The 26,932-nt window shown below is 34.7% G+C and overlaps 1 protein-coding gene across 1 annotated transcript in view; it reads left to right on the top strand.

Annotated features, from left to right (window-relative positions):
- Positions 1 to 26,932, top strand: part of ophn1 (oligophrenin 1) — a 64,785-nt gene that overhangs the window by 2,818 nt on the left and 35,035 nt on the right. Inside the window, exons 2-5 of the mRNA XM_015351465.2 lie at positions 12,337 to 12,432; positions 13,457 to 13,518; positions 16,105 to 16,176; positions 25,233 to 25,334. Coding sequence (XP_015206951.2) covers positions 12,337 to 12,432; positions 13,457 to 13,518; positions 16,105 to 16,176; positions 25,233 to 25,334 — 332 coding nt within the window. The remainder of the gene's footprint in view (positions 1 to 12,336; positions 12,433 to 13,456; positions 13,519 to 16,104; positions 16,177 to 25,232; positions 25,335 to 26,932) is intronic.

Here is a 26,932-nt window from a genome sequence, read left to right as displayed (position 1 = left end):
AATATCAACAGTAACTGTTGTTACAGTGGCTTTAAGTCCAGACTTTATAAAATAATAGAGTCACATCACGAGCCACGAGTATGGCTTTTTCACATTATTATTGCTTTGTCTTTGTCTTGTCTGAGTCTAAGAAAGAAATGTGTTAGTTGGTTAGTGCACAATCTTAAGCTAGTGTTCACTGTGGTTTGTTGTTATTGCTGGCTTTGTAGCTGTGAAGACTGTATTTCATAGAATTGCACAGACCTGATAACAGACAAATAATTACTACTTTATTGAAAAGCAGTGTTTTACAGTGACAAAACACACCCATAATATGTACATTTCTTTCATCTGTAAGAAGCTCTAGCAAAATATTCAAACTTTGTGTAATTGACTAATGTCCTTTAAACTTTAAAAAGAGGGTGCTATATTCCATTTTGTCAGTTTCATCAGATGCTAATAAAGTTGAATTTACATTTATTTTCCTGTCATAATGTACCATAAATTAATGAGCCTCTTAGGGTTTGTGCTTTTTTCGATTTCTTATTTTCTATACCTCCTTAGCACAGAGCTGTGATGAGCAGTTGCTCAACAGCAGGTAGTTCTGGGGAGCCTCATTCCATCCAGTTTTATGTGTCTTCTTTCAATGGCTTATTATAATGTTAATGTGAACTACTGTAAGTCAGTCAGTAGTTGGCCCGATCAAGTAATTGCAAGCATAGGTATAAACCTAAACCCCCAACATCAGAACATGTGGGCTGTCTGGCCTATTTGGCAAAGTATTGAGACTTCTGCTATACAGTAGTACTGTAGAACCTGAATCATAAAAGGCAAAGACAAGCTATCCTACAGTAATTCCTGTAATTACTGTAACTCATTTCAAAATGCACTTTGGACATAAGCTTTTTTTGTTTGTCTTTTATGTGCCCGGAGATTACAGTGTGTTATCCAGTTTTAACTATTTCATATTAACCTGAAAGTGATTCACACTTTCCACACAGAATTCATTTTCTATGCCACTCTGATCATGAACTCTTTTCTTCTGCTCTGCCTATCAAGTAATAAAATTCTGCGGTACTCAAGAAAGATTTATGATGTGTTCATATTTTCATGTAAAATTTTAAATCACTGGTGGTACTGTAGCTATATTCTAAAAATAAATGATATTGAGAATTGCTGAATTGCTTTTTCTTATCTTATTTTGTCAGAGGAAGTAATGCAATTACCTTGCTTTTTAACCAAATACACCTGGAGAATGCTGCAGCTTTTGTTCTTGACTAAGTACACAAAAAGCAGAAAGCTGCAGCCAACAATTACAGGATGTGCTGGAGCCACTGTAATAGTGTTTTCAATATATATATATACAAACATTTGTAAATGGTCAGCTACACGATGACTCTTCATTATTATTGAACTGGGGTAGTTGATACTTTTCTGCAAAATCTTTTATTAAAGTATGCTGTAGGAATATGTGCAATGTTAGAATGAACAGAAAGTTGAACTAGTCTTCTTTCTGTTCATTTCAAGTGTTGTGCATCCTTGAACATATTACTAAATTTATGCTGTCACTTTTAGGATCATTATGGATGCCACAATACTATATATACGATTAATATTTTAACATATAACTGTATGACTTTGTTAAATTGATCAATTTTTGCACATATTAGTTTTGTTGATCTAAAATTTTGACTTTTTTAAACATGCACTTATTGTTTTGAGCAGGTACTTTCACAGAAATATCGATATTAATTTAATAATATTAATACATTCACGTACAAAACATGTGTGAAACATTATTCAAAAGCCATTGGGTTATCTGAGTTAAAACCAAAACAATTTAAAGAAATTGACAGTGCTTTGCAAAATGATTCAGACCATTCCAAAAGTTTTACATTTTGTTGCCTTAAAGCTTTCTTTAAAGTCATGACTATTTGAAATAGCAATTATTTCCAAATACGTACACCTCCCTCTTAAAAGTCCGTCAGTCAGGTAGTGAATTCCAAGCCAAGATTCAACCATGAAGATCAAGGAGCTTAAGCTCAGAACAACTCAGGGATTAAACTGTGTAAAGGAACAGAACAGGAGAAAAAGTATTCCAGAGTTCAAATGTCTGAAATGGGAGAAAATGTCAACAATATCCCAGTCACCCCACAATGAAGGCTTGTATGGAACTGTAAAACTCATATCTTGCATGGGATTTTCAGCAAAGTACCTACAGTAAATTATATTGCAGGCATGTGGCAAAAGATTTTGTGTTCATACAAAACAAAGTTGGAACATTCTAATCTAAATAAAAGCATTACATCTAACTCAAACCCAGCATAGTTCATCTCTGTCAGATGTAGACCTGCTTGTCATTAGCAGGGATTGAGAAGGATCCCAAGGGAAAAATGGATGGAGCAAACTGCTGACTAATCTTGGAGGAAAACCTGTTTTGGTCTGCTAAAGACCTAAAACTTGGATGCAAATTATTATTAAGTAGGAGAATGACCCAAAGCTTAAAGCAAGGCCAAAGGTACACTGCAGTGTCTTAAAAATAGGAAAATACATGTCCCTGAGTATTTCAATGTCTTGACTTGAATACTACTGAGACTCTATGGAAAAACTTGAAAATAGCTATCCATAAGAGATCCTTGAGAGAGAAGCTTGAACTAATCTACCAGAAGAGTGGGCAACGCTTGCACTAAGATGGTGTGCAAAGTTGGCAGGGATTTAACCAAGATGTTATTTCTCTTTAGTTTTGGCTGATATTAACTATACCTTTAGATTGAGCATTCAGGCTTTGAATGTACAGCCATATTAAGTTTGTAATTTCACAAAAATATACATTTCTGTAATTTTACAAAATTGAACTCCACAGGAAGAATTTGAATACTTTTGCAAAGCACTGTGCAAATTGTTTATTCTATGATATTGACTTTCAATAATTGCAGACACATTTTGATTTTGATTTCAATGGTTTTGAGATGTTTCATTTCTGCTTTTTTTAGTCATTTGAGATGATCTAACCTTTGCCATGAATACTTCTTTTTTTTCAGTATATGCCAGCTGTGGAGGGACTCTTCTTTTATCTTTTTGCTGTTAGTTGCCAGATTGTTGTTATTTTAACAAAAATATGGTAAATAATGTCTTTGAACAAAAGAGATTGATTTTTAATTACTGTATATGTGACTAGAATTTAAAATATTCTGCTATTGAATTAAGTAAATATTAAGTAAAAATAGTTAGCATAAGTATCAACACAAAAGTATAAAAAACTATTATTACTGTATATGTTTGTGCTCAGTGCTTTTTTCTCTTTTACAGTATTAATTTTTCTTTCAGTTGATAGCTGCCTTTGGTTATCTTTGTTATCAAAACTTGGCAAGATAATCATTTGAGGAAAACTGCAAATTGTGAATATATTTTTCCATTTGTAAATTCCACTAATAAATGTGAGAATACATCAGAGTTTATGGAAACAAGAAGATGTATACAACTCAAAAAAACATAAAGTCTATTATTATACATTATTACTATTATTCTATATATACATGCAATGTCTGGGAGTGGTTTTCCGCTGGAATATTTTAATTGACATTTTCCAAAATACCATTTACAATCATGGAACAACATCACAGTAATCGTGATATTATTTAGGTGTAGAAGAAACAAACAAGAAAACAGTGTTCTGAAAATTAAAATTGCAAGCAGAATAATGGAAAGATGCTATACTCTCTGAATGCTGTCTTTTGGTTTCATTAAGTAGAATTTCTCTCATTCTGTACTAAAAGTATTTGAAATGTTTGTGGTCAAGAAATTTCAAAGGAAGAAAATTGTCACCATAAAAATAATGGCACCATCTGATCCTGTTCTCCGTGAAACTTGATTTTATAGAATCCATGTATTAGTAGGGGTACTTGGCTTAGCTGATGCTGGCCTTTTGCCTTCAACAAAATATCACAGAGAGCAATTGAGAGGGAGTGGAGTTTGGTTTTGAAACACATACAGACGTCCTTTGATGATGAAGCATTTTGTTTCAGATCCTGTAAGATTTAAAACAGATGTTCTATGCATCCCGCAGTAGCATATACACAGCGATTTACTAGTTAGGAGTCTGTTCTGTGCTAAGTAGAACAGTGACTACTCTGCATCAAGGAGTCATTCGGTTTCCTACCGCGGACATACTTCATATTCTAATTTACCTTGTAAGCAAAATAGCAGGCATTGTAATTATTAGTATTTTATGTTGCTCAAAAAGATCACCTGGCAAATTCAAATGTATAAAATGCCTTTTAATTGAAAAGTCTATACAGTATAAGAAAGATAAGATGTCTGAGAAAGAAGTGATTGGATTTATTGGATTCTGGGGATTACTTACTGTACTGTACTTTTCTGAAGGAACACTGGAAGACCATACAAACTCCACACAGAACGTGACCCAGTGCAGAATCAAACCCAGGACCCACAGCTTGTGAGGCAGCTGTGCTAACTGCCACACCACCATACCACTCATATTCTCTTTATATGTATTTCCAGGAAATGTGGCAAGCAGATGTATTTGAACATAGTTTAAGTTTGTTACTCTCCAGATGTTTTCTAAGCCAATCAATTAAGGATATACATAAACAGTTGGGAATCACTCACATTAATTGCATTATTGGTGATGTATAGACTCTGTGGTTAAATGCCACCTGGTCATTTAAACAGTAGCCTAAGGAGGAATTTCTAAACCTGGCATCTGGCATAGGTACTTTAGAACCCCATCCTACCATTTAAGAGTTGAAATTGTTTAGATAAATTCTGAGGGGTTCAATAAGTATGATTAATAAAGAGCTATATACTAGAATGAAAACCAAACATTGACACAGTGGTACTCCAGGACTGCAATTGCGAAAAGCGTTTCACATGATGGTAACATGCTAAACTGTCTAATGAGACCCACTACTGTATGTGAACTGGAATATTGTGGACTTTCATGTTTTTCTTTTTCTCGCAAGGTAGCATTACTAGGTTCATCATCTACTGCCAGCTGCAGGGATGGGTTTATGAATAAAGGACTGCCAAACCACTGTGGTTATATGCAGGCAGTTATTGAAGGATGTTTCTGAATTAGTGTACATATAAATCTAACTCCTGACTATTGTCGTATCTAATAAACCCCACAGTCTTTTAAATTACTGCAAGGATATGGATTAGTTTTGGCTCTTTGTGTGACGTATGGGATTGTCATGTCATTTCGTTTACCAAACCGCTTTATACCCCATGGTGTTGCAGGAAGCCGGAGCCTACCCGGCAGGCAACGAGCGCAAGGCAGGGTACACCCGGGACAGGGTACCAGGCCATCACAGGGCAAGTGTAAGCCAGTCATACATGGGGACAATTTGGAGGCCATGGTAAAGGCCAAGGGGGGACATTTGGCCCAGACACCAGGATAACTCCCTACTCTTGCCCGGGAATCTTTAATGACCACTGAGAGTTAGGACCTTGGTTTAATGTCTCATCCAGAAGTCAGCGCCCACTACAGTATAGTGTCCCTGCCACTATAACGGGGCATTAGGACCCACACAGACTACAGGGTGGTCCCACTAACACCACTTCCAGCAGCAACTATAGCTTCCCAGGAAGTCTCTCATCCAGGTACTGACCAGGCTCAACCCTGCTTAGCTTCAGTGACTACCAAGTTGAGAGCTGCAGGGTGATATAGCTGTTGGCCTATGGGATTGTTTTGTTTTCAAATCACAGAAGGGTTAAGTAGACCACTATATGTATTCTTTTATGCTTTCAGTAAAATTACAAATAAAAAGATGTATTCTATCAAATCAGTATACCACCAGATTGTGAAAAAAGTTTTAAATATTTTCTTGGCTGTTTTGAAAACCAAAGATGTTAGGTGGGAGCCATTGTAAGATAATAATAATAATAATAATAATAATAATAATAATAATATTAAACTTTATTTTATAAGATAGGACACAATTACAATTACAACAATACAACAATAACAATAGAGGAGACCGTGGAAGGTGGTACTAAGAAGTGCAGAGGGGTACAGAATGGAACCAGTTAAGTAAAGGCTTTTCTGAAGAAGAAGGTTTTGAGTCTGGATTTGAAGGAGTTTAGAGAAGGTGACTCTCTGATATCCTTGGGCAAGGAGTTCCAGAGCTTGGGGGCATAGCAGGCGAAGGCCCTGTTGCCCATACAATGTAGAAGGGCTTGGGGGACAGTAAGGAGGGCAGAATTTGAAGAGCAGAGGTTGCAAGGTGGGGAGTAGGGCGATAAAAGTTCAAACAGGTATTGAGGTGCCAAGCCATGTAAAGCCTTATAGGTGAGCATGAGGATTTTAAAGTCTACGCGGAATTTGACCGGAAGCCAGTGCAAGGACTCCAGGATAGGAGTAATGTGAACACTTGCACTAGACCTGGTCAGGATTTTGGCTGCTGAATTTTGGACATACTGCTGTTTGTTCAGAGTAGATTTAGATACCCCAGCGAGTAGAGCATTGCAGTAGTCAATTCGAGAGAATACAAGTATGTTGATCAGCTATTCAACCACAGTTAATGATAGCATAGGGCGTAGTCTTGCGATATTTCTAAGGTGAAAAAAATATGTTTTCACAGTATGCTGTACATGTGGGTCGAATGTTAAGCCAGAATCGAATATAACCCCAAGGTTTTTCAATTTTGATTGAAGCTCAAGTACAGAGCTATCTACAGATAGGGTTACAGGACTGGCTTTACGAAGTTGATGGGGGGTACCAATAAGCATGACTTCAGTCTTGTCACAGTTAAGATGAAGGAAGTTTTGAGTCATCCCAATTTTTAAGTCAGAGATGCAATTAGATAGAATAGAGACAGCCATATCAGTGTCAGGTTTGGTATGGATGTATATTTGAGTATCGTCAGCATAAAAATGAAAGCTGAGGCCATGTGATCTTAAAAGCTGACCAGGTGGGAACATGTAAATGCTGAAGTGCAAGGGGCCCAGTATTGAGATGTTGTATATGAAGGCAGCTAAATTAAACTTTTCAAAACATTGATTTTAAGCATTTTCCAATGTGAATTTGTAAGTCTTTTAAAATTGTTTCATGGGCTAATAAATTGAAGATCACATTGTTTTAGATAAGTGCTTTTTTGACACTAACAGTAAGTAAGCTTTTAAAATTATCATGACTTATACTAAAGGTAAAATTATTAGGCAAACGTTTCATCTTTCAGCTCCACTGTTTGTCAGAGAGATGGGTTTGGGGAGAAATTAATATTATATACGCATGTTATATCACTTCTTGTGGTCTTAATTATAGTTTGTTTTATGCCATCATCTCGACTTCTTTGATTAGATTGCATCAATTATCCCTCACTGTTGGGGTTTAGTAAAGACTGAGCCTGTGCAAATGTATTTGAATACAAGAATAAGTCCCCACTTCCCCCTAGTTTCAGTAATCATATCTTTTTTCCAGGAAGTAGGAAAGCCTGCTGAAATGTGTAATAAAAGTGCCAATTCCTTTTTTTGGAAATGTTCATTGAGTCATCATTTCCTGTGGTTTTTCATTTTTCACAACCCCCCTTCTTATAATCATTACAGTGGTTGAATATTGCAAGTTATCAACTGTCCCACAAAATGCACTAAGTTGATTTGTTTACTCTATTCAAATTCATTGAAAGAAAAATGAACAGCCTTAAGAGCCTTGGTGTTTTTAAAATGTCCACTATTTTCTTCCTATACTGCAGTTCTTGAGACTTTTAAAATGATGTATTTATATGTAACATTTTGTTTGCTTATACTTAACATTGTCAGGGGAACCATTTTGAAATCCATGTGCTAGTGAGAAGTCTGCTTTTAGTGAAGAGAAAATGGTTTAAGGATACACACCAGGCTGTGGACTAATGCTAGAGATTTTCACATTCATTACATAAATACAGTACACGAGGAAATGTTTAATTGGATCTCTTTTTCTTTGAGAAAGGTTGTGAGAATTATGCTTCCTGCAACCTAAAAGGCTTACCAACACCCAGAAAGAAGTAAATAAAGAAAAATCATGGATGGATATAATCTCTTCAGGGAGTGTACATTTTAATTGAGCCTAATTTGTAGTGCATTCAACTGATGTAGGTTTTGTTTTGTTTCTTCCATGCTTTTTCAAAGTGCAAACTTTACACATTCATTTTCTGGGATTCAGCTTATGTCCATTGCATTCTGTAGGCTAGTCCGCCTCCTTTTTCATATATCAAAAATGATGAAACAGTATTGTCCTTGTTTGCCGTCATCCAGCAGAGATTCCATTCCATAACTCATTTTTTTTCCCTTTTCATTAGTGTCAAGTTGCAACCCTGGAAACAATATATTTCATTGTATCTGAAACTAAAAGAGATGTATAAGACATTCATCTAACAGCCTCTAAGTTGCAGTTTCTGATACTTTTTGCTTGATTAACTAGGAAGAATCATGCATCTTAACTGATGCTGAAATCACAGATCATTTTTGATCAGAAATGTTATGGTAATTTCCTTTAAATATATTATGGAAAGGAAATGAAAGTTTAAGTAACCTGTTTAAAGTATAATCACTCACACTACTGCAGCAAACTTTTTATGCTGTATACACATATCCACTTTCACTTGCACTTATAATACTTTAGGCTAATACTGTGAAAGGTATGCTGCTTTCTCGCAAACTTATAGTTTTTATTGAAATTTTAATGTCCCTCAAATGTAATTATTACTTTGCCTATAAATGTGCAGATAGCTTTGGATTACATCTGAAGGTGCCTCTCTCTGCATCCCAGAAATTCAATAACACAAATCTGAAGTGGGGAGAGAACCTAAACGTGACCTTTCGATCCATACAATCCACAGTTTTAAAGGGGTCCAATGGGATTAGTGTTAGAGTTCAGTGCTGAGAATAGTGTATAGAATGCCATGGCAACGGTTTAGTTTCTTGTCTATAGAAATATATTGCGTCATAAACAAAACATATTTCTGTGCAGTCTCACTGATGTTTATATTTGTTTCTTTGGCTTTTGGAATGAGTTTGGCTTACCAGTTGTCTCTTGAAATGCTCCTTAGTGGGAGAGGAAGTAGATGATGTCATTAGTGCACTGTAGGATGTTTTCATACTTGGTCTACAAGAGCGGTAGAGCAGGTGCGGGAATGCAGTGCTCTTTGTTTGTGTTATTGAAACTTTAACTAAGATACAGGAGTCACTTTGGGGGTTGAATGTGAAACCATAATAAAAAGCCAACTGAAATGCCCAGCCGAAAAAGGATTGATAAGAATAAATGAAAATATAAAAACTCTGGATCTCTTCTGAATCTGACTAGAAAGAAATGTTCTGGTCTGCAAGTTGTCTCTGATATTTTGAAAATTTATATTCCGGTGTGTTTCGGAAACAGCATACAGGAGGAGAATCTTTCACATCTGTCTGTTTCATTATTGATTCTCTGAAATATATTTCAGGAAAAAAAGCACAAATCACTGAATGGTTTTTAATCTGATACATGTTTGTTGAAGTAAGATCCAAGTGATTAATGTTTTAAATCTCTACATTTTTATTTTCAAATAGGCACTCTACTTCTGTTCAACAGATCAGATATCTTTTTATTAAATATATATACTGTGTATTTTATCTTTAGCTTTTATGTTTGCAAAGAGACACGTTGCAGATGAAGACTTGGTATGTGACAATTTAAAGCATCCTTTTGAAAAACAAATTCCATTCTGACAGCTAGCCTAATTCCACAATGATAAAAACAGTTTAAATTTGTTCCTTTGCTATGAACATTTGCTGTCCAGATACACTATAGAGTGAAAGCATGTGCTGTGCATGACTGGAATAAGATGAATAAAACTCCTAATAGAATAAAAACTGTACAAGCTGTAATCAGTTTTTGTTTTAAATTATGCTTTGTTATCATAGGGCTGCATATTTAATAGAGACATAACAGATATATCAGTAAATTGGTCCTGAAACACTAAGGAGCTATCAGATCAAACAGTGCTCAGAACTTCAATGAAAAGATAGCAACTAAGAAGAAATAGTTTTTATTTAAATCCTTAACCTCCTTATCAGTTTAGTATAAATGACACTTTACTGTTACTAAATTGTGCATTGTTTATGTTATTGTAAATTGATTATTACATGGTGACTGATGAATTTAAAAAAAGAATGATGACTGATGAATTAAAAATGTGGGTTTACTGTTGGCTGAGACTATATGTGTAAACCCAGGCTGTGTTCAGATTATTGCCTTGTGCACTTCATTACCACTATCAGACAGATGTGAGATTAAGAACAAGCAAATTCTTCAGAAAAACAGTGCTTAATTTTAGGTTCATGCAGTTATCGGGCAACATTTCTTAAATACATTTTATGATGCAAAATCAAATGCACAGGAACTATGACTCTACCTTGTAGCATGTTATGACACTGGAATAAAGGGAGTTTCACTCTTACATAATGTGAGCCACCCTATTGAATACTTTTTCAAGTTTGTAATGTTCTTGGTATGGGACTTAGACTTACAGCAGCAATTAAATGTCTTTTAGCAAGCACTGACAGAATTAGCACAATGCTTAAGGCTTTTTAGGCTGTGCCTTTCTATATTTTGTATATTGCATCCCAGGCTGAGAACAATCAGAGGTGTTCCAGGAACTCAGATTTGTATTTCAAAGTTCTGTAATTTACATAATTGGGCTACTAAAGCTAGGAAGTCTGCAATAATCAGAGAGCACAGGAGTAGAGAAACCAGCATTCTGTAATTTATGCTTAGTTATCTACCGTTTTGGAGAAATTCCTCTAATGTCCATTTGGGATGTGTTTCAGTACAGTGCTTTCAATGATAAATTGACTTCATCCTTATGCCAAAATGAGCAGATGGATAGGGTGGGACTTTGAATCCTTTTGGCCTGTCACAACTTATAAGACATTGCTGCCTTTCTATTTCAAGTTGCCATTACAGTTCGTGTTAATCCTTCATTCTGCTCTGACAAAATCAACATCTTACACATTAAGTTACCCTTGAATCCACGGTGGAATAAATTTATGACATTGAAAGCAAAATCCTTTTTTCACCACTTTTATTTCTCATGTGTTCATAAAAATGTGTTTATCTATGCATTCATAAAGAAGCAAACTTTGTTAACTTGGATGTTTTCAGTTAGGATGTGTGGCTGTGACTCCACTGCAGAATCCTCTTATATTTGCCTGAATGAATGACAGAAAACCTTCATTTCGGTTTAACTTTCTCTGTTCCCTGGCTTGATTGCATTGTAATAATATCATCAAGACTGGCTTGAATTAACTGAGCAGTTTTTTTGCGACAGCCTGGTGCCTTATATGAAATAACTGGGCACGGTGGTAGATTCTTTGGGGCTCTCTGTTGGTATTAACAGTGGAGACAAATAATCTTTTCCATTGTCTCTGCTTAAAATTGTTCAACACAGACAGGGGCTTTGGAATATATCCAAATCCCAGCATGTTCTGATTGTATATTACTGCTTTTATGACTTGCTTCTCCTAACACTGTTAGAGAGCAGTCAGTATTACAATTTAAAAGAGAGTTTTTTGTCCTAAAAAACAGTTTATCTATCACTTCGTTGTACATTTTGGCATGTGAAAGCTACTTAAGATTGGTCCAAGGCCTTCATTTGTTTTATATTGCTTTTGTTAAACATTCGCTCAAACTGGGGCCTAGTAAGGGGTTCTCTGTCGTGAAGCCAGGGACTTGCTTTGCAGCTGCATCATGGCCTGTAGGCAGATCAATTCAAATAACGGCTGCACCCCTACTCTCAACCCAGCACATACCTCCCTTTTTATTTTGAAGCACCAGTTTGTGGTGTACTGAATGGTTGATTTGAGAAAATAACCATATTATTTTTTTACTCTGACTGTTTTGGGGTTTAGTTTGCATAGCTTTACAGTTTCAGATGTACGTACCTGTACTGTTGCATCCCTGTTTACAAACCATAGTGTAGCAGAGCTATGGATAAAAACTATACCACATGGAGATTTTCTGAGAGAAACTTGATCAGTGCAAGAGGGAAATTTAGAACTAATTTAAATGTGCTTATGTCTATCAAACAATTTGAAGGAACATCTCCAAAACAAATTATTATGCCATTGTGACAATAGGTCAAAGAGAGCACTGTTTCATCAAAAACATGTAATACAGCTGACTGTACCAGTGTTATCTAGAAAATGTATTCAGTTCTTTATGATGGAATTGTAGTGCAGAAAGTGTAGCCAGATATTTGGGATTAGTACAGAACTACAAGACATACTTTCACTAGTATTTTAATGCTACTGTTGCAATAATCTATTTAATCAATGTCAATTTTAATGTACTCTGCAAATTAACATTCTGTATCTCTTTTTTAGATTATTCGTTGGCTGTTCAGAAGTTCTCTCATACCCTACAATCCTTCCAGTTTGACTTCATCGGTGATTCACTGACTGATGATGAGATCAATATTGGTAGGCTAAAACACCAACTGTGCCCAGCACTGTAGCTTGAGTGTGTAAAGGGATAGTGTATAAAGCTTTATACATATTGAACACTGGCAAAGTCATGTTTTCTAACTGCATTATTCCAAATTTATAGCACTTAAAAAAGGCAAAAAAGAATAACTTTTGTGAAACTGTTTTTTTAATTGCCTGTGTGCTTAAGAAATGTGAAACACATTCAATTGTTAAACGTTTCCATACATACAAAATACCTTTACCTTCACCTTTGCCTTCTCTTTGTGTATCAATACCTTGTTGTGGTATAAACCTTTATAACAGTTCAATTTTAAGAGGTTGTAGCTCTGATCCTTTTAATGTATTTATTTGGATAGACCAGTGGAATAACTGCTGCTTTAATTCATGTGCCTTTTGGATCCTGATAGGAAACTTCCTTTTATGTTGTAAGATTGATATAATGTTTGGCAACACTAGTCTCATATATTAATAATGGCTCAGGAATTCCTGCAACAACATTTGAGTATAAATGTAGATCAAAAGAAGGAATTAAGTGTTTTTTCTTCATATTGTTACTTCTTATTAACGTATCTAGACATAATATAGGTGGGTCTAAGGTTACCAATTTACAATCTAAGATTATCAGAAAACACAGATGTTTTTTCTTTGAAATTTAACACCAATTTGAGAACCCTCAGATCACCTTGACTACACCACATAGGCACTTTGAAACTAGATTTCTTTTTTTGCCCTTTTGGAACCCTTAATATAAAAAGTTGTTTTAAAGTATTTAACCATGTTATGATAAGCTTTAAATGCCACAGTTTTTGCTTCATTGCATTGTTTTAATGATTTTAAATGTAAGGTGTAGCATACAGTATATTTAATGATATACTGTTTGTAGTGGTGACTATAACTATTCCTAGCAGGAACTAATCCTAAACTATTTGTTCACGGATGACCTTCCTTTAAATATTTTAGAATGTAAGAAATAGTATCATTAATGTAAAATAAACATATAATTTGGTCTCTTTCCCAGCGGAGTCTTTCAAGGAATTTTCTGGGCTTTTGCAGGAAGTTGAAGATGAAAGGATGATGCTGGTAAGGCTTCATGAGTGACAGAGAAACTGTCGAATCTGTGAAGACTGTGAATCCTACATACTTTTCATTACTACAGTATGTTGACAGTAGAGAAGCCTTTTTCTTAAAGTGTTAGAACACTCAAGTAAGTAGGTCTTAAAATAAAATGTTAGATAAATAATGAATGCTAAAAAAAGTTAAGTAATTAGTAAAGTACCTCAAGATTCTGTACTAGGACCACTGTTCATCCTTATCTATATCAATGATCTAGATTCCAAATCTATATTTCTGGAAAACTACTCAATTTTGCAGAATGTGCTAAATTAGGAAGATTGGCAAACTGTTATACAGTATATACCGTAATATAGTTTAATATAGTACATATTTTAGAATAAATATGTACAATTTTGGCCAAAATGTTATAGAAAAGATATTGCTCTGGAATCAGTCCAGAGAAGAGCAACCAGATAATTCCTTGTCTTAAAGGAATATCCTAAACTGACAGGCTGAAGGAACTGGATCTTTTCAGCCTTGAACAGTGAAGATTGTGTGGGGACATCATACAAGTATTCATAACTTCAAGAGTATTGAAAGTCTCCCAACCAGTTTCTTCAGAATGAAACACAGCCCAGAGGACACAACTGGAAATTACATGAAAGTGCATTTAATACTGAGAACACAAGGCATTTCTTTACCAACAGGGTCTTGGGAGTATAGAACAGGCTTTTCAAGTTATTTTTCAAGAGTGGTTAGACAGGATACTTGGATCAATTAGCTGCTCACTACCAAACAGGCTAGGTGAATGGTCTCCTCTTGTTTGTAACTATTCTTATGTACTTATTTGTGTGCAACTGTTTATAGATACGTCCATTTAAAAAGGCTGTCTAAAACTCTTCCGAGACAAGTTCATTCAGTTTTGCAAATTAGCAGTCTGAGATACACACAGTATGATAATATTTATCTGGCAACATTTTCTTCAATCACAGTGGAGTTCTTAAATAAACCTGAGGGTTTTTTTTAGACCAGTAACACTTTGAAGACAATTGTGGAATTGTCCACATCTATCCTTTTTAGAATTTCGAATTTTAGTGCCTTCATACTTGCTTTTGTCTTTTTGTCTTGAGAGTTTAATGTTTGGAGAAAGCCATTGTAATTTTTTTTTTTGCTTTAAGCTAAGAAATGAATGGAGCAGAATAAGATCATTCTTGCTGCCAAATAGGACTTTTTTTAAATTGTAAAGGGAAGCATATGGTACTTGATGCTGTTTTATTAGTGGTGAAATGACACTTAAAACATGGGTTTATAATTTAATATTTTAGATTATAATTCTCACCATTGTGGCCAGTGAAGCATTGTCTGTGAAATAACTTTGTTTCATGTAGTTTTATTGAAAGGATTATGCAGACATTAATCTCTGACTTTGGCCAGACAAGGAAAGTAAGATATTCAAGAAGCACTACATTACTTTAAACTATATTTCCAGACATTGTACAGTTAGATATCAGTAGAAATATGCATCTTTGCAAGCCTTCCTACATTAGAATATTCAAGCCCCTGCTGCCTGGGTAGTTCCTTCAAAATCGCAAATATCATGAACTACAATAATGTGATATTCTGCCAGTTGGTGTGACTCATACCATGTGGTAAATTCATGCTATCTTTGCTTTTTTCTACCAATTTCATTCTGGGCTGTGGTCCATGTGATTCAGTCTTTCTGTTTTCTACTCTGTTGTGTTGCTGTGCTCAGAAATTCCACAATCTCTCAGAAGATGAACAGGGCACAGACGAAAGTGGTCTCCAATGTTTTGCTTGCTTTGCTTTTATCACATCTATCTTCTTTGCATAAAACGCAGTCATCACTACCCCCCAAACACCTTCCCTGCACACACACACACAAATTAAAAAACAGCTGCCTCCTGGAGAAAGAGTGTTAAATGTCTGGGCATGGAACTCACATTACCAAGGTAACCATTTATGTTGAGCTGTTATTACTCAACCTTGTTCTTGATTTATACAGCCTTCTTTTTCCTTCTAGCAGACTTTCTTTCACATATTCTTAGCACTTACTCCCACACACACCTGTCAAAGTCAGCATATGATGACATTTTCCCTTTCCAAAAAATAAAGGGCAGAGTTTCATCGCAGCTTACGTAGACTGAATGTAAATAGAACAAGTAAATTTGCATTTATCTTAACAAGTGGTAGATTATACAACAAGCTGCAGCTGTGCTGTCAAGAATATCATTCCAAATTAGGTATTTATGGAATCTGAACTTTAAGTAGTCCATTAAATATAGAAAGCAGCAATTGTGCCACACAAATAGAATTCATAGGGGAAGTTTTTTCTGATGTTGAGAAACAATGACTAGTGTGACCAATTGAAGTACAAACAGATGTACAACCACCAGATGTAAATAAAATCTGGTGGTTTTATATACTGTAGCAGTATCTAAGTTAAACATAGTAGTATAGACGTTTTGAAATGAATGGGGTACAATCCTGTGAATGTAAAAATATTACTGACACAAAAAACGTTTTGCTGTCATTAAGCTCTAGAAGAACTGCATTGTTTAATACTTTGTGTTATTTTTCCTATTTCATTTGAAGGTGCAGAACGCTTGTGATTTGCTGATTAAGCCCTTGGAAAAATTCCGCAAAGAACAAATTGGAGTCACAAAGGTAAGTTAGTCTTGTCAGCTGCACACCTAATATTTAAATTAAATATAAATGGCAGTTATGAGGAAATTATTACCGGTTACAGAAACACACTATAACAAATCATTTTTTAAAATCTTTATGTAAAAAATGTTTTTGAATGAGATATAGCCAGTGATAATTGAATGAAGTCTTAATGCACAGTGTTAAGAAAGAAAAGTTTCAGATGATGATTTTACAATAACCTAAGAACTAATCTTTTTTTAAATGAAAGTGCAGCACATTCTCTGCATGACATGTAGGTGTGATGACTAACTTCCCTATAATGTAAAATGCATTGTAAACTTAAACATCAAATTCATTGTTTTAAACCGGTAACACGAGTTGGCTGCCGAAGTACAGTAAGTATGAAGCAAACATTTGCACAATAATAGGGATTGTCTCATTACCAGGAAAAATTATGAATGTGACTAGGCTATATTCAGCCTGTTAATATCATTTATACTAATTTCATTAAAACATCTTACTTATTAAATATCAGCTCTAAACAGATATAATATTGATATAATATTATTTCTCTCATTGATCCAAATGTAGGCAAAAATGCAAATATTCCTCTAAGTACATTTAACTTTGAGTCAAATTGACATGCACAAATTTTCTTCGAGTTAATTTTCAAATCAGTATAAGTGTGTATTCATCATAAATGTTTAAATAGGCCTACTTCTGAAAATTAAATAATATAAATACTCCTGTACTGATTATGAGGAAAACAGTGAAACATGAAAGGCTGAAGTATCCAAAGGCTGCAAAAACTGTGGTACAAATTTTAAGGTCAAGGTTGCCATAGAGGCTGAAGCATCCTTCAATTATATGATTGAAATATTTGTTGTTGCCAAAAGCAATTTTGGCTTGTGGTGGAAAAAGTGCTTCTGAATGACCACTCTTGGAGGAAATTGTTTTTTGGTCATTTTGAAGAAAAAGGGTAACAGGTTGTAGAACATATAATAAAACACAAATTCATTTGTTTATTGAGATTCCAATCGTAGTGAACGGAAGCCAAATACCACAACAGTAAAGATGTTAAGGAGATGTGAAAAAACAAATAAGCTGAACATAAAGTACCAGAATATCTATCAAAAGTTAGCCTTAGACCGTGGTGTGAAAGATGATATGGTGAAAGAGCTGCTGTGATATACTGTATAAGGGTTTCAATTATTAAAATTGAAGGTTAAATGAGAAATTCACAATTGTGTAATAAGTTATTTTGTCAGTTGTGAAATTTGAAGTTTACATTGTGTAAGTTATAATGTACTTACAAAATGGTTTCATGGTGGTTTATGTAAAATTGTACATCTCATCTCTTAATTTCACTTTTCATTAAAATGTGTGATTTGAATAGAAGCGAAAGAGCATAAAGAAAACATTGTTATACTGTATGAAAATGTAGAACTTGTTTGATGTGAGGGTTAATTTGATTAAGACAATTCTTAAGAAAAGCAGAATTCCAGCAGTATAAAGGCTTTACTCCCAAGAAGACGGATGAAATCAATCTTTGCGAACTTTTGTGTAGCTCTTTCCCATTTTCCTGTTTTCACCTTTAAAAAGAAATGCAAAGGATCATCTATTTTCTAGTGCAAAATGTTTGTAAAATTAATCCAGCAAAGTGTCCGAAAGTATAAAAACCTTTAAATACGCTGGATTAGTAAAGAAACATTAGTAATAATACAGTATGTGCCTTGAGTCTTGTGTGTTCACATTATTTTGGTACACACTTTGCTTTACTGCTAAGTGCTATACTAGAATAAATTCATATTTAGAATGTATTGTATGAATAGTAAAAAGCTACATAATCAAAAAGGTTAGTATTTTTCAGCAATTTTGGTTATTTTCTGGTGCAATTGTGTTTTGTCTAGGTTTTTATATAATTTGTAAGCTGTCAGTACTAATTGTACATACGTATGTACAGTTACTATGGATTGTTGGGGGTTTTGGTGCTGAAGGCTTCATTTCATCTAAATTAAATAATAGAAAGAATAAAATTAGGCCTTCATACATATTTTACTTTTACAATCTTTTTATGTTTCGTTGTATGTTTGGTTGATCTAAAATAAACTACTTCTTTGACACACCCTGTTGAAGAGTGTGATAAACATAAACTTTGATAGGCAAGTGTTGGTAAAACAAGCACACAAAACAGCCATAACTTAGAGATAGTTCTCTTTTTACAGTGTGACAAGAAAAAAACAACAAAAAAAGCCTAAGCTCCTTCTTCACACCCCTTCTATAGTGCCGTAGGGCAGCTTAGCTGCTTATTGGCTACAAAATACAAAACTCACAAAAGCTCCATCACTCAGTCAAGTCAAGTTACTTTGCACATCAGAGGACGCCCTCTGTCTCCAGAAGGCAGAGGTTGACTGACTGTGGAACCAACTAGTTGATCTGGTGACTGAGGACAGCAGGCCATTTGCTACAGTTTTCTGAGGAACATGGTTCAGACATGAGTTTTCATCTTGTCTTGTCAAAATGATCATAATGGAAAACTCTGAAATTTTTCTGATTCTCAAATCAAATCTTGATTTGAGCTATGGAGACTTGTACTGAGAAACAATTAAATGCCTTTTCTTTTTCATTTGTTAAAAATAATTTTAACATTTTAACATTTAAAACTGGTGGTAGATTTTTTTTAATTATTCTACTTTCAAGATAATGGTAATATAAAAATGTACTGATAGTATTACTCTTGGAACATTTCTCTGAAAGATATTGGACATCCTTTTAGACTCTTGTTTAATCTGTGTGGATCTACTCTAATATGAAGGTGCTGAAAGGATTCCAAGCCATCGGGAAAGTAATTGAAAATGAAATGAAAAACCTTGAGAATGTTTAGTCCTTATTCTTGTAGCGTTTTTGTGTATTACGTTGTGTTTCATAATCTCTTTTTTCTTTTCTCTACTTATAACTCACAACTTCACATGATAGTATGATGTAATTCTATTCATATAATCATTAATTGAATGATTAACTGAGAATGAAAGTGCTCAACAGTTATTGGGCAATGCTGTTACTGCATGTTACCAGTTCAATGGAGTGACCCTCTGACAAAATGAAACAAGGCTCAGTTGAATGCTTATTATCTCCATCTGGAAGCAGTTTAGCTTGGTTAAAAACTGGAGAAAATGACAAAGTACGATGCAGTGAAACATGGTGTATAGCTTTATTACTGTCAGCTGTTTTTTTAGAATAATGTTCATCTCTTGCTTTGTCTTGTTTTCTTACTGTTCTGAATTACTGCACCCCTAGTAGTGACTGTCAACCTTTCCTCTTTTTGCTCTTAAATTAATCACACCAACATTCTGTGTACAAATCGTGCCAGAGAAATAATTAAACTAGTGACTTTACCATAGTCATAGTTTTGCTGGCTTTGAGAAAAAGTAATAGATACCTTACAAGGATTATAGCCTTATATTTTGGTACCTAACTGGCAAGAGCAATGGGAAATTACTGCAACGATTAATTCCAGGGAGAATGAAACCTTATATGATTTATTATTCTAAATTGTGGAAAACATGGGAAACAACTAGTTGCCATGGAAACTTCCGGCATCCCGGTATTGGTATTCAAACTGTTGTACAGAAAATAGTTTGATTAGATCCCTCTACAGAGTGCTCCTGCCTGAACCTTAAAATAGATTGATTGTCATATAAAGTCTATATATTGTATAATATACTGTATAGTCTCACAATTAGTTCAAAGGTGAAGAACACCTGTTTCTGTCCTTGAATGTTTGTTCCATTTCAGGATGTTGACTTTTGATATACACATCTCCGCAGCAGTGTGGCAACATTTTATGAATAAAGTGGTGTGTCATCAGTTGATATTAGCATTGATAAGTATGTTTAGCTTCAAAGGTTGTTTTCTATCTTGGGGAAGTGAGACCATAATAAAATTAAATCTATTTTAGTTCAGAAAAATAGAAAGAGAATGGGTATTCAGCATGATATAGACTGTTTCCGTGTAGCAAATATTGCTAAGATCTATTGCTGTCTGTCTGTTTCTTATAAAACTCATAATTTTAGAAAAAATTATAAATGGTTTGTCTGCCATTATTGCATTTTTGTATCTTTGACTTTGAAAAAACACCAAATGCATTTAAACATCTTTACTTCCTGTATACATTAAGGATACTGCAGAAGCTACACATTGATAACAGCTTACTTCCTCCCTGCCTGTCTACCCTGTTTTCGCTCAACCCCTCTGCTGTTTGCAGTCTGGAAAATGGCTTCATGCCATTCTCTCCTCTAGCAGAGGACTCATTAAAAAAGCTCTAAACCTGCACTTCTCCCTTCATTATTTGAAGATTAAAAACCCACAGGCAGCTAGGCTGCCATTTTGGGGGTTTTCTGGGATATAGATGAACTTGTTTTTGTGGCCTGAAGAATTTCCTTGCTAAGTGAGGGCAGGACAAGTGGAAGGAAAAATTTTAAATTTAAGCTTAATAAATAAACATAATTCTGTGTGACCAGCAGCCTTAACATTGCCTTAACATTGAGTTTCAGTTAACTCCTAATGAAAGTCCTTTAGTTTTTTTAGTGTGAAGAAAACACACAAAAATCAATGTTGTTTTAAGTCTTGAAATATGCAGTTTTTGGTTGTGTTGCCTACAAATGTTGTGAGGTTTTATGTTTTAAGTATTTCCTTGTATTTTCTTTTAACTGAGCTCTTAAATGATCCTTTATTGATGTAAAAGCTAGCTATTAAATCTTATTAAATTATTTTTATTTCCAAATAGTGTGGAGATGACAAATTACCAACATGTTTATTTATTAAAATTTAGTCTTCATAAAGACAATCCATAACCTGAAAAAATATTATTTCAGTTAAGGTTGTAATTAAGTAACTAAGAGAACACAAAATAAAAAACCTTAATGCTTGGATGTATCAGGATCAGAGCTCAATTGTCATTCAGTAACAGAGTATGCACAATATTTTATCTGCTTTGCAGTACACTTTGCTGAAAAACCTTAAATTCCTTTTAGTTCTTGGCAAAAAACCTACTGGGAGTTTCACAATAATCTGGAGGAGAATTTTGAGTTAATCTAGGTTGTGTTCCATTGTACAATAATACTGTTGTTCTCTCCAAGCCCTGTGAGTCCTGTTTAGTAACCTCTGCACTAAAATCCTCTGCTTTGCCTAAAAAGCCTCTCCTAGGTGTGGTATCAGCTCAAGCAGTGTGTAACAACAAAAGCATCACATGCAAATGATCTTGTTCACAGTATAAGAAAAATTCCTAAATTTCAAATGTATTGATTTTCTTTGCAGCAAATTACTGTGTAAATTATTAACCTTTTAAGACTTTGAAAGTTCTTATAGTTTGCTGTTCTGGTAACCTAAAAGTCTACACAAAATGGGAAGTGTTTTGAGGTTTGTGTCAGCTTTTCTCTGATAAAACGGTAGAGTTTAAACACTTACTGCCAACAATGCTTCTACATTCTGCAGGACATGCCTCTCTGTGAGTTACTCAGGTTATCTCTGTCACTTTGCAACATTAAATTTCTTAAGAATCCATGTTAAATCTTTACAGAATAATATTAACAGTTCTTTTACTCCAGTTACGAATTTGTTACTTTTGTCCTTTTGAAAATGCTACTGTAAAAGTTGCCAGTATTTTGTTTTGCAGGTGCTTTTTCAGGAAAGGTGTGCCAGTAGTAAATATGTAATCAAGGCACTCTCATCAGGTACTGCAACAGGGAATGCAAAAAAGCCAGAAGAACAGTCAGAGGTTGTCTTTTTTGAAGACACTACTGTTTGTAGAAAGGGAAGTATATGTGACTGTAAAAAATAGGTCATAGACAGAGAAAGGGATAGAGCATTTCCCATGGATTTTCTGCGCCAGGCCTCCTCTTGGGTTTGGGAGGCTATGGGCTCATTCCAAAGGGAGCTGAGGCTGCTGTGTGTTAATCAGCTGCAGATTATGTGCACATAACTGCTGGAAATAGTCAAGACATGACTGCAACACTGTCCAAAATCATCAGCAGAACTAAATAAAAGCCAGCTTTGAATGCTTTTAGGAGCTGCTACAAAAATTAGGGAAAGAAACTGAAGGATTTTAACCATTTCTTGAAAAATTCTGCCACAAAACTAAATATTAAATAATAAATAATAATAAGTTACGGCAAACAAAAATCTTATTCTTTGCCCTTTTCACCGCAGGATTATAAACTTTAATTATGCATTTGAGTTATTTGGTTTGGTCAAAAATAGAAAAAATACTGTACATCTGTCTCTCTGAGCACAGGTTGAAGACATCTACAGACAATACTGAGACAAATTCTAAGACTCGCTTCCTAGACATCCATTTTAAAATTATTTGGCTGTCTTTTTTCTGTAAGAAATTTATATTCTGAGGTCTGTGTGGAACAGCTATGTGGAATCGCTAAGAAAGGAGTGTGGCAGCAAGAAAATGCTTCAGAATGCTTTATGATTTCCTACTATTTCTTCCTTTAAGAAAAAGAAAGTTGTTATGGTTAATGACTAAGAGTGGAGGAATGCTCTTTCTTCCTTGCTGGCCTCTGCTGCTCAGTCCACTCCAACAGCAGTGTCTGTTTATACACGTGGAGCTGTTGGCCTGGGCTCGCAGATCAGATGATTTGCCTGTGAATCCCTGTCAATAACAGGCCAATTTCTCTGAACCTGCCAGATACAGCAGCAGGAAAGGGAAAAATGTGGCTCTTTTCATGGAGACTTCTTGAGCCAGGCTGCGGGCTCCATGGAAAGCATATTTAAATAAGAAGAATTCTGTCAAATGAAAGCATTATTATGCTTGAACATCCATTTTTGAATGTTTACCGAATCTGGAAATTTTGGCTGCACCTGCATCTCTTGTTGCCCATATACATTTATAGACTCAGTTTAATGTTTTCTCAAGGATTCTGTTAGCATCACCTTTTCTTTTCAGAAAGTCAGCGGATTCCATTAAGCTCTTGCCACGTTTTACATTTAAAGAATTAGGTTTCACACTAGATGAACAGACAAGCTGCTATCTAAACAGCTAAGCCTAAACTATTTCTGAAAGGCCTCCATCTGTCCACTTTAGAGTTTTGAATTATGCCATGGAATGGGAGGAGACTCAGATTCTGTTTAAGACAATTGGTGTATAAATAATTCAACCCAATACCCCCCCTCTTTTGTAACTGTAAATACAAAAAAATGTATTAATGTAATAGAAATTATTTCTTACAGCCCAAATGTCTTTTTAATTACAACACTGAAGAGCCTTTTCTTCTCATCTTGTATTTTCCTTAAAATGTACCTTTTATTCAATTGTTAAGAGGAGCTGTTCCTTTGCTTAACCACACGTAAACTGTGAGTTTTTGATTCATGGTGTTTTTTTATGTAACACTACAGGTAAAAAAACACCCAAATAGCTAGATGTTTCTATACTTATAAAAATGGCTTCATTTACTTAGGTAGGTAAATAACAGTAACAGTGTTATGTTAAATAGTACTGAAGCATTTTTTCTGTCAATTTGTTTTTTACACACTGTATTTTGGTTTTCAAAAGATATGTTCTGAAAAAAACACATATCTTCATAGTATAGTTAGACCTAGGGGTGTTTATTGTAGCCCTATGTGTTGAAGCATATCCTTTCCTCTTCAACAAAGAGTGAAAATATAATATACGTACAGTACATTACACACATAAACATTAAGATACATTCAGTAGAACACTGTAAATCGAACATTAAAAATAAATACATAAGTGTGATTTAGGATATACTGTAGGCACTGTTGTTTTAATGTACCAAAGTGGCTACAACACAAAATGTCAGCAGGTGTAAAATTCTGATACCAACTAGATTTTATTTCAGAGTTGTATAATGGAAAAAACGTAAACAAGTTTAACTTTTGGTGATATTTGTCTCTTTGCAGGTGTTATGTTATTTTGTAGCTGTTATCCTCATTAGATAAATAGGACATTTGTAATCAGTAGTTTTCACTGAAGTATTTAGAAATTGTTTTATTTTGTTAATGTCTTGAATTGTTCCTCTTTTATCACTGGGTGTTAGATGTGTTGTAATAAAGAAGCTCTGATGTTCCCTTTAAATGCTTTGGTTAAAGACAAAGCCACAAAAAGGTTTGAGGTTATTTTAAAGCACGCATATTTCCAGTTTTATGTTTTTAAATATTTCATAATGTACATTTTTGTATCTCTACAGGTTATAATAATACGGTTATAACAATGGCATCAATTTTAACATGTAAAATCCCATAATGTTCTCCAAGTATACGTAGTGTTTTCTAAGTGTGAAATTCCAATCGTGGTCAGATTAATAATTTCACAATACTTTAAGATATTGTTGTCATATCTAACAGGATTGATGTTGTGATAACACAATGCAAGTTTTAATTGTTATATCTAATAGAATTGTTTACAGAGATAATTCAAAAGATCCTATGCATCACAGCCAACAGAACAAAAAGGCACTTTTCAAATTACAGTGCAAATGTATCAAGAAAGTGGTAATTCAGCTAGACTATATCTAATATTGCTATTTTGTGATATCCAGTTTTTCTGTTACTCGTATATCTGTAGTTTGTACAATAGATTATCCTTTGGTCAATATTTGTTTAAAATTATTGCAAAGGACAATACGCATACATTCAAAATGCACTTAAAGTATTACACTTTAATGTAGAGTATCCCAGTGGTTTGGGAGTTTGATCTGGATTTAATTTCACAATGGCATGCCTTCATGCAGGGATCCATTTATACTCTATTTGTTTTGGAGCTTTACCAGGATGTGCCAGTTTCATCCCACCTATCATTGCTGACTATGTTAATTGGTATTTCCAAATTGTCACTGTGTGCTTGTGTGAATCCTGCCATGGACAGCCTTCAACTCTCTGTGAACTTCTATTGGAATGAAGCAAACTTGAGTGACGGATAGATTTAATACTAAAATATATAGTTTGATTGACAATAAGAATGTGTACTTCATTTTAAATGCATTGGCAACCTGTAAAAAGTGAACAAAAATGGACACAATTAAACTAGAGAGTTTGGCTTTGTATTTCAGGAACGAAAAAAGAAGTTTGACAAAGAAAGTGAGAAATATTATTCTCAACTGGAAAAACATTTAAACCTGTCTTCAAAGAAAAAGGAATCTCATCTACAGGATGTAAGTATAAACATTTGCTAATACCTCCAGTACATACAGCATTATGTGTGTATTTTGATTAACAGGTTTTATGCTGAATGCAGAATATTGTGTAAAGAAGCCATTAAATCACTAATTTAATGAATTTCACTTTTTATCATCAATAATTGCTTCATTTGATAGTTTATGAACCCCATATTTACTTATCGCAATGAGATAACAATATTAAGTATGTTATGCAGCCTTTGAATAGGTTCTTAAACTTTTCATGAGATGTATTGAACTACTATATTCCTCCTCCTCTGCTTGTGATCTGGCCTTTTAATCTAATACTATTAATGTTCTATTAGAGACTGCGATGACCAATTCATAATGCTGTTTTAGGTTTTGCATTCTTAAACATTTGGTTGTTGAGCATGTCTGAGTAAGACTTGATATGTTATCCTGTTGTAAAGTCCATTTGTGACTAGGCTTAAGTTTCTTGAATAATCCGTTCCTAAATTCTAACTTAGTACATTAAGATGGAAGACATAAAACACAGAAAACAACCCTTAAGCAGAATGTTTAAAAGATGACATTCTTTCAAACATAAACTTCTTTCTGTGCTTATCATACTTCATCTGAGCCTGCTCTGAAAATGGTTTGTGTTTCATCTTTCATCACACCATGGGATACCATTGGAATTGGGAGTCAGTTATTTGCTATTTGGCAAGCTCAATTTTCCTTTTCACTCTGCCACAAAAAGCACTGCCATGGACCTCGGATTTATGAGGACAACTTTGATTGATACTCTTGGAGACATTGTACCTCTTGGGTGTGAGATACAGCTATGACCACTTACCAAAACCACTTTTCTGACCACACATTTGGGTAAAACATTCTTAAGTCTTCTTCTGAGTGAGTTAGCAGCCACCCTTTTAGCTTTGAAAGTCTTGGTAAAGTTTAAACTAAGATGCTTTATACATTATACAGCCATGAGTAGACTAGTTGATGTCAATACTCTTCCATAGATCATCAGACAGTTCTGTGATTTTCCTCATGATGACATGGCACTGTGTGCTTTGCTTCAGTTTTCACTCTCCTTTAATATCCATTGGCAATCAGCGTATTTTGAAAAGCTTCTATAACCTTCCTGAAGCATACTTGTCAAAAGAATATAAAAGAGGTCATTCAGTATGTCAAGTCTGTCAGTCAGTCTTAGTTATTGAATGCATCAGTATTCACCCCCTTGCTTTGACACACCAAAATTACCTCTGAAGTAACCAACTCTCTTTTCCAAGTCACATAATTACTTGACTGGAGTCCACCTGTGTACAGTTGAAGTGTTTCACGTGATTTCAGAATAAATACACCTGTGTCTGGGAGCTTCCCCACCTAGTTAGTGCATTTCCGAGGAAACACTACATCATGAAGACCAAGGAACATTCCAAACAGATCTGAGACAAGGTTCTTGAAAAATACCAGTCAGGGCTCCATGACAGAGATGGGAGAAACTGTGCATGAGACAACAAAAACACGCACACTTCATAAATTTGGCTTGTACAGAAGGGTGGCAAGAAGAAAGCTTTTGTTGAAAAAACTCATATCACATCTCGGCTGGAGTTTGCCCAAAGGCATGT

The sequence above is a fragment of the Lepisosteus oculatus genome, chromosome 8, assembly GCF_040954835.1.
Source record: "Lepisosteus oculatus isolate fLepOcu1 chromosome 8, fLepOcu1.hap2, whole genome shotgun sequence".
Lineage (NCBI taxonomy): Eukaryota > Metazoa > Chordata > Actinopteri > Semionotiformes > Lepisosteidae > Lepisosteus > Lepisosteus oculatus.
This window is presented reverse-complemented; position numbering and strand designations above follow the sequence as displayed.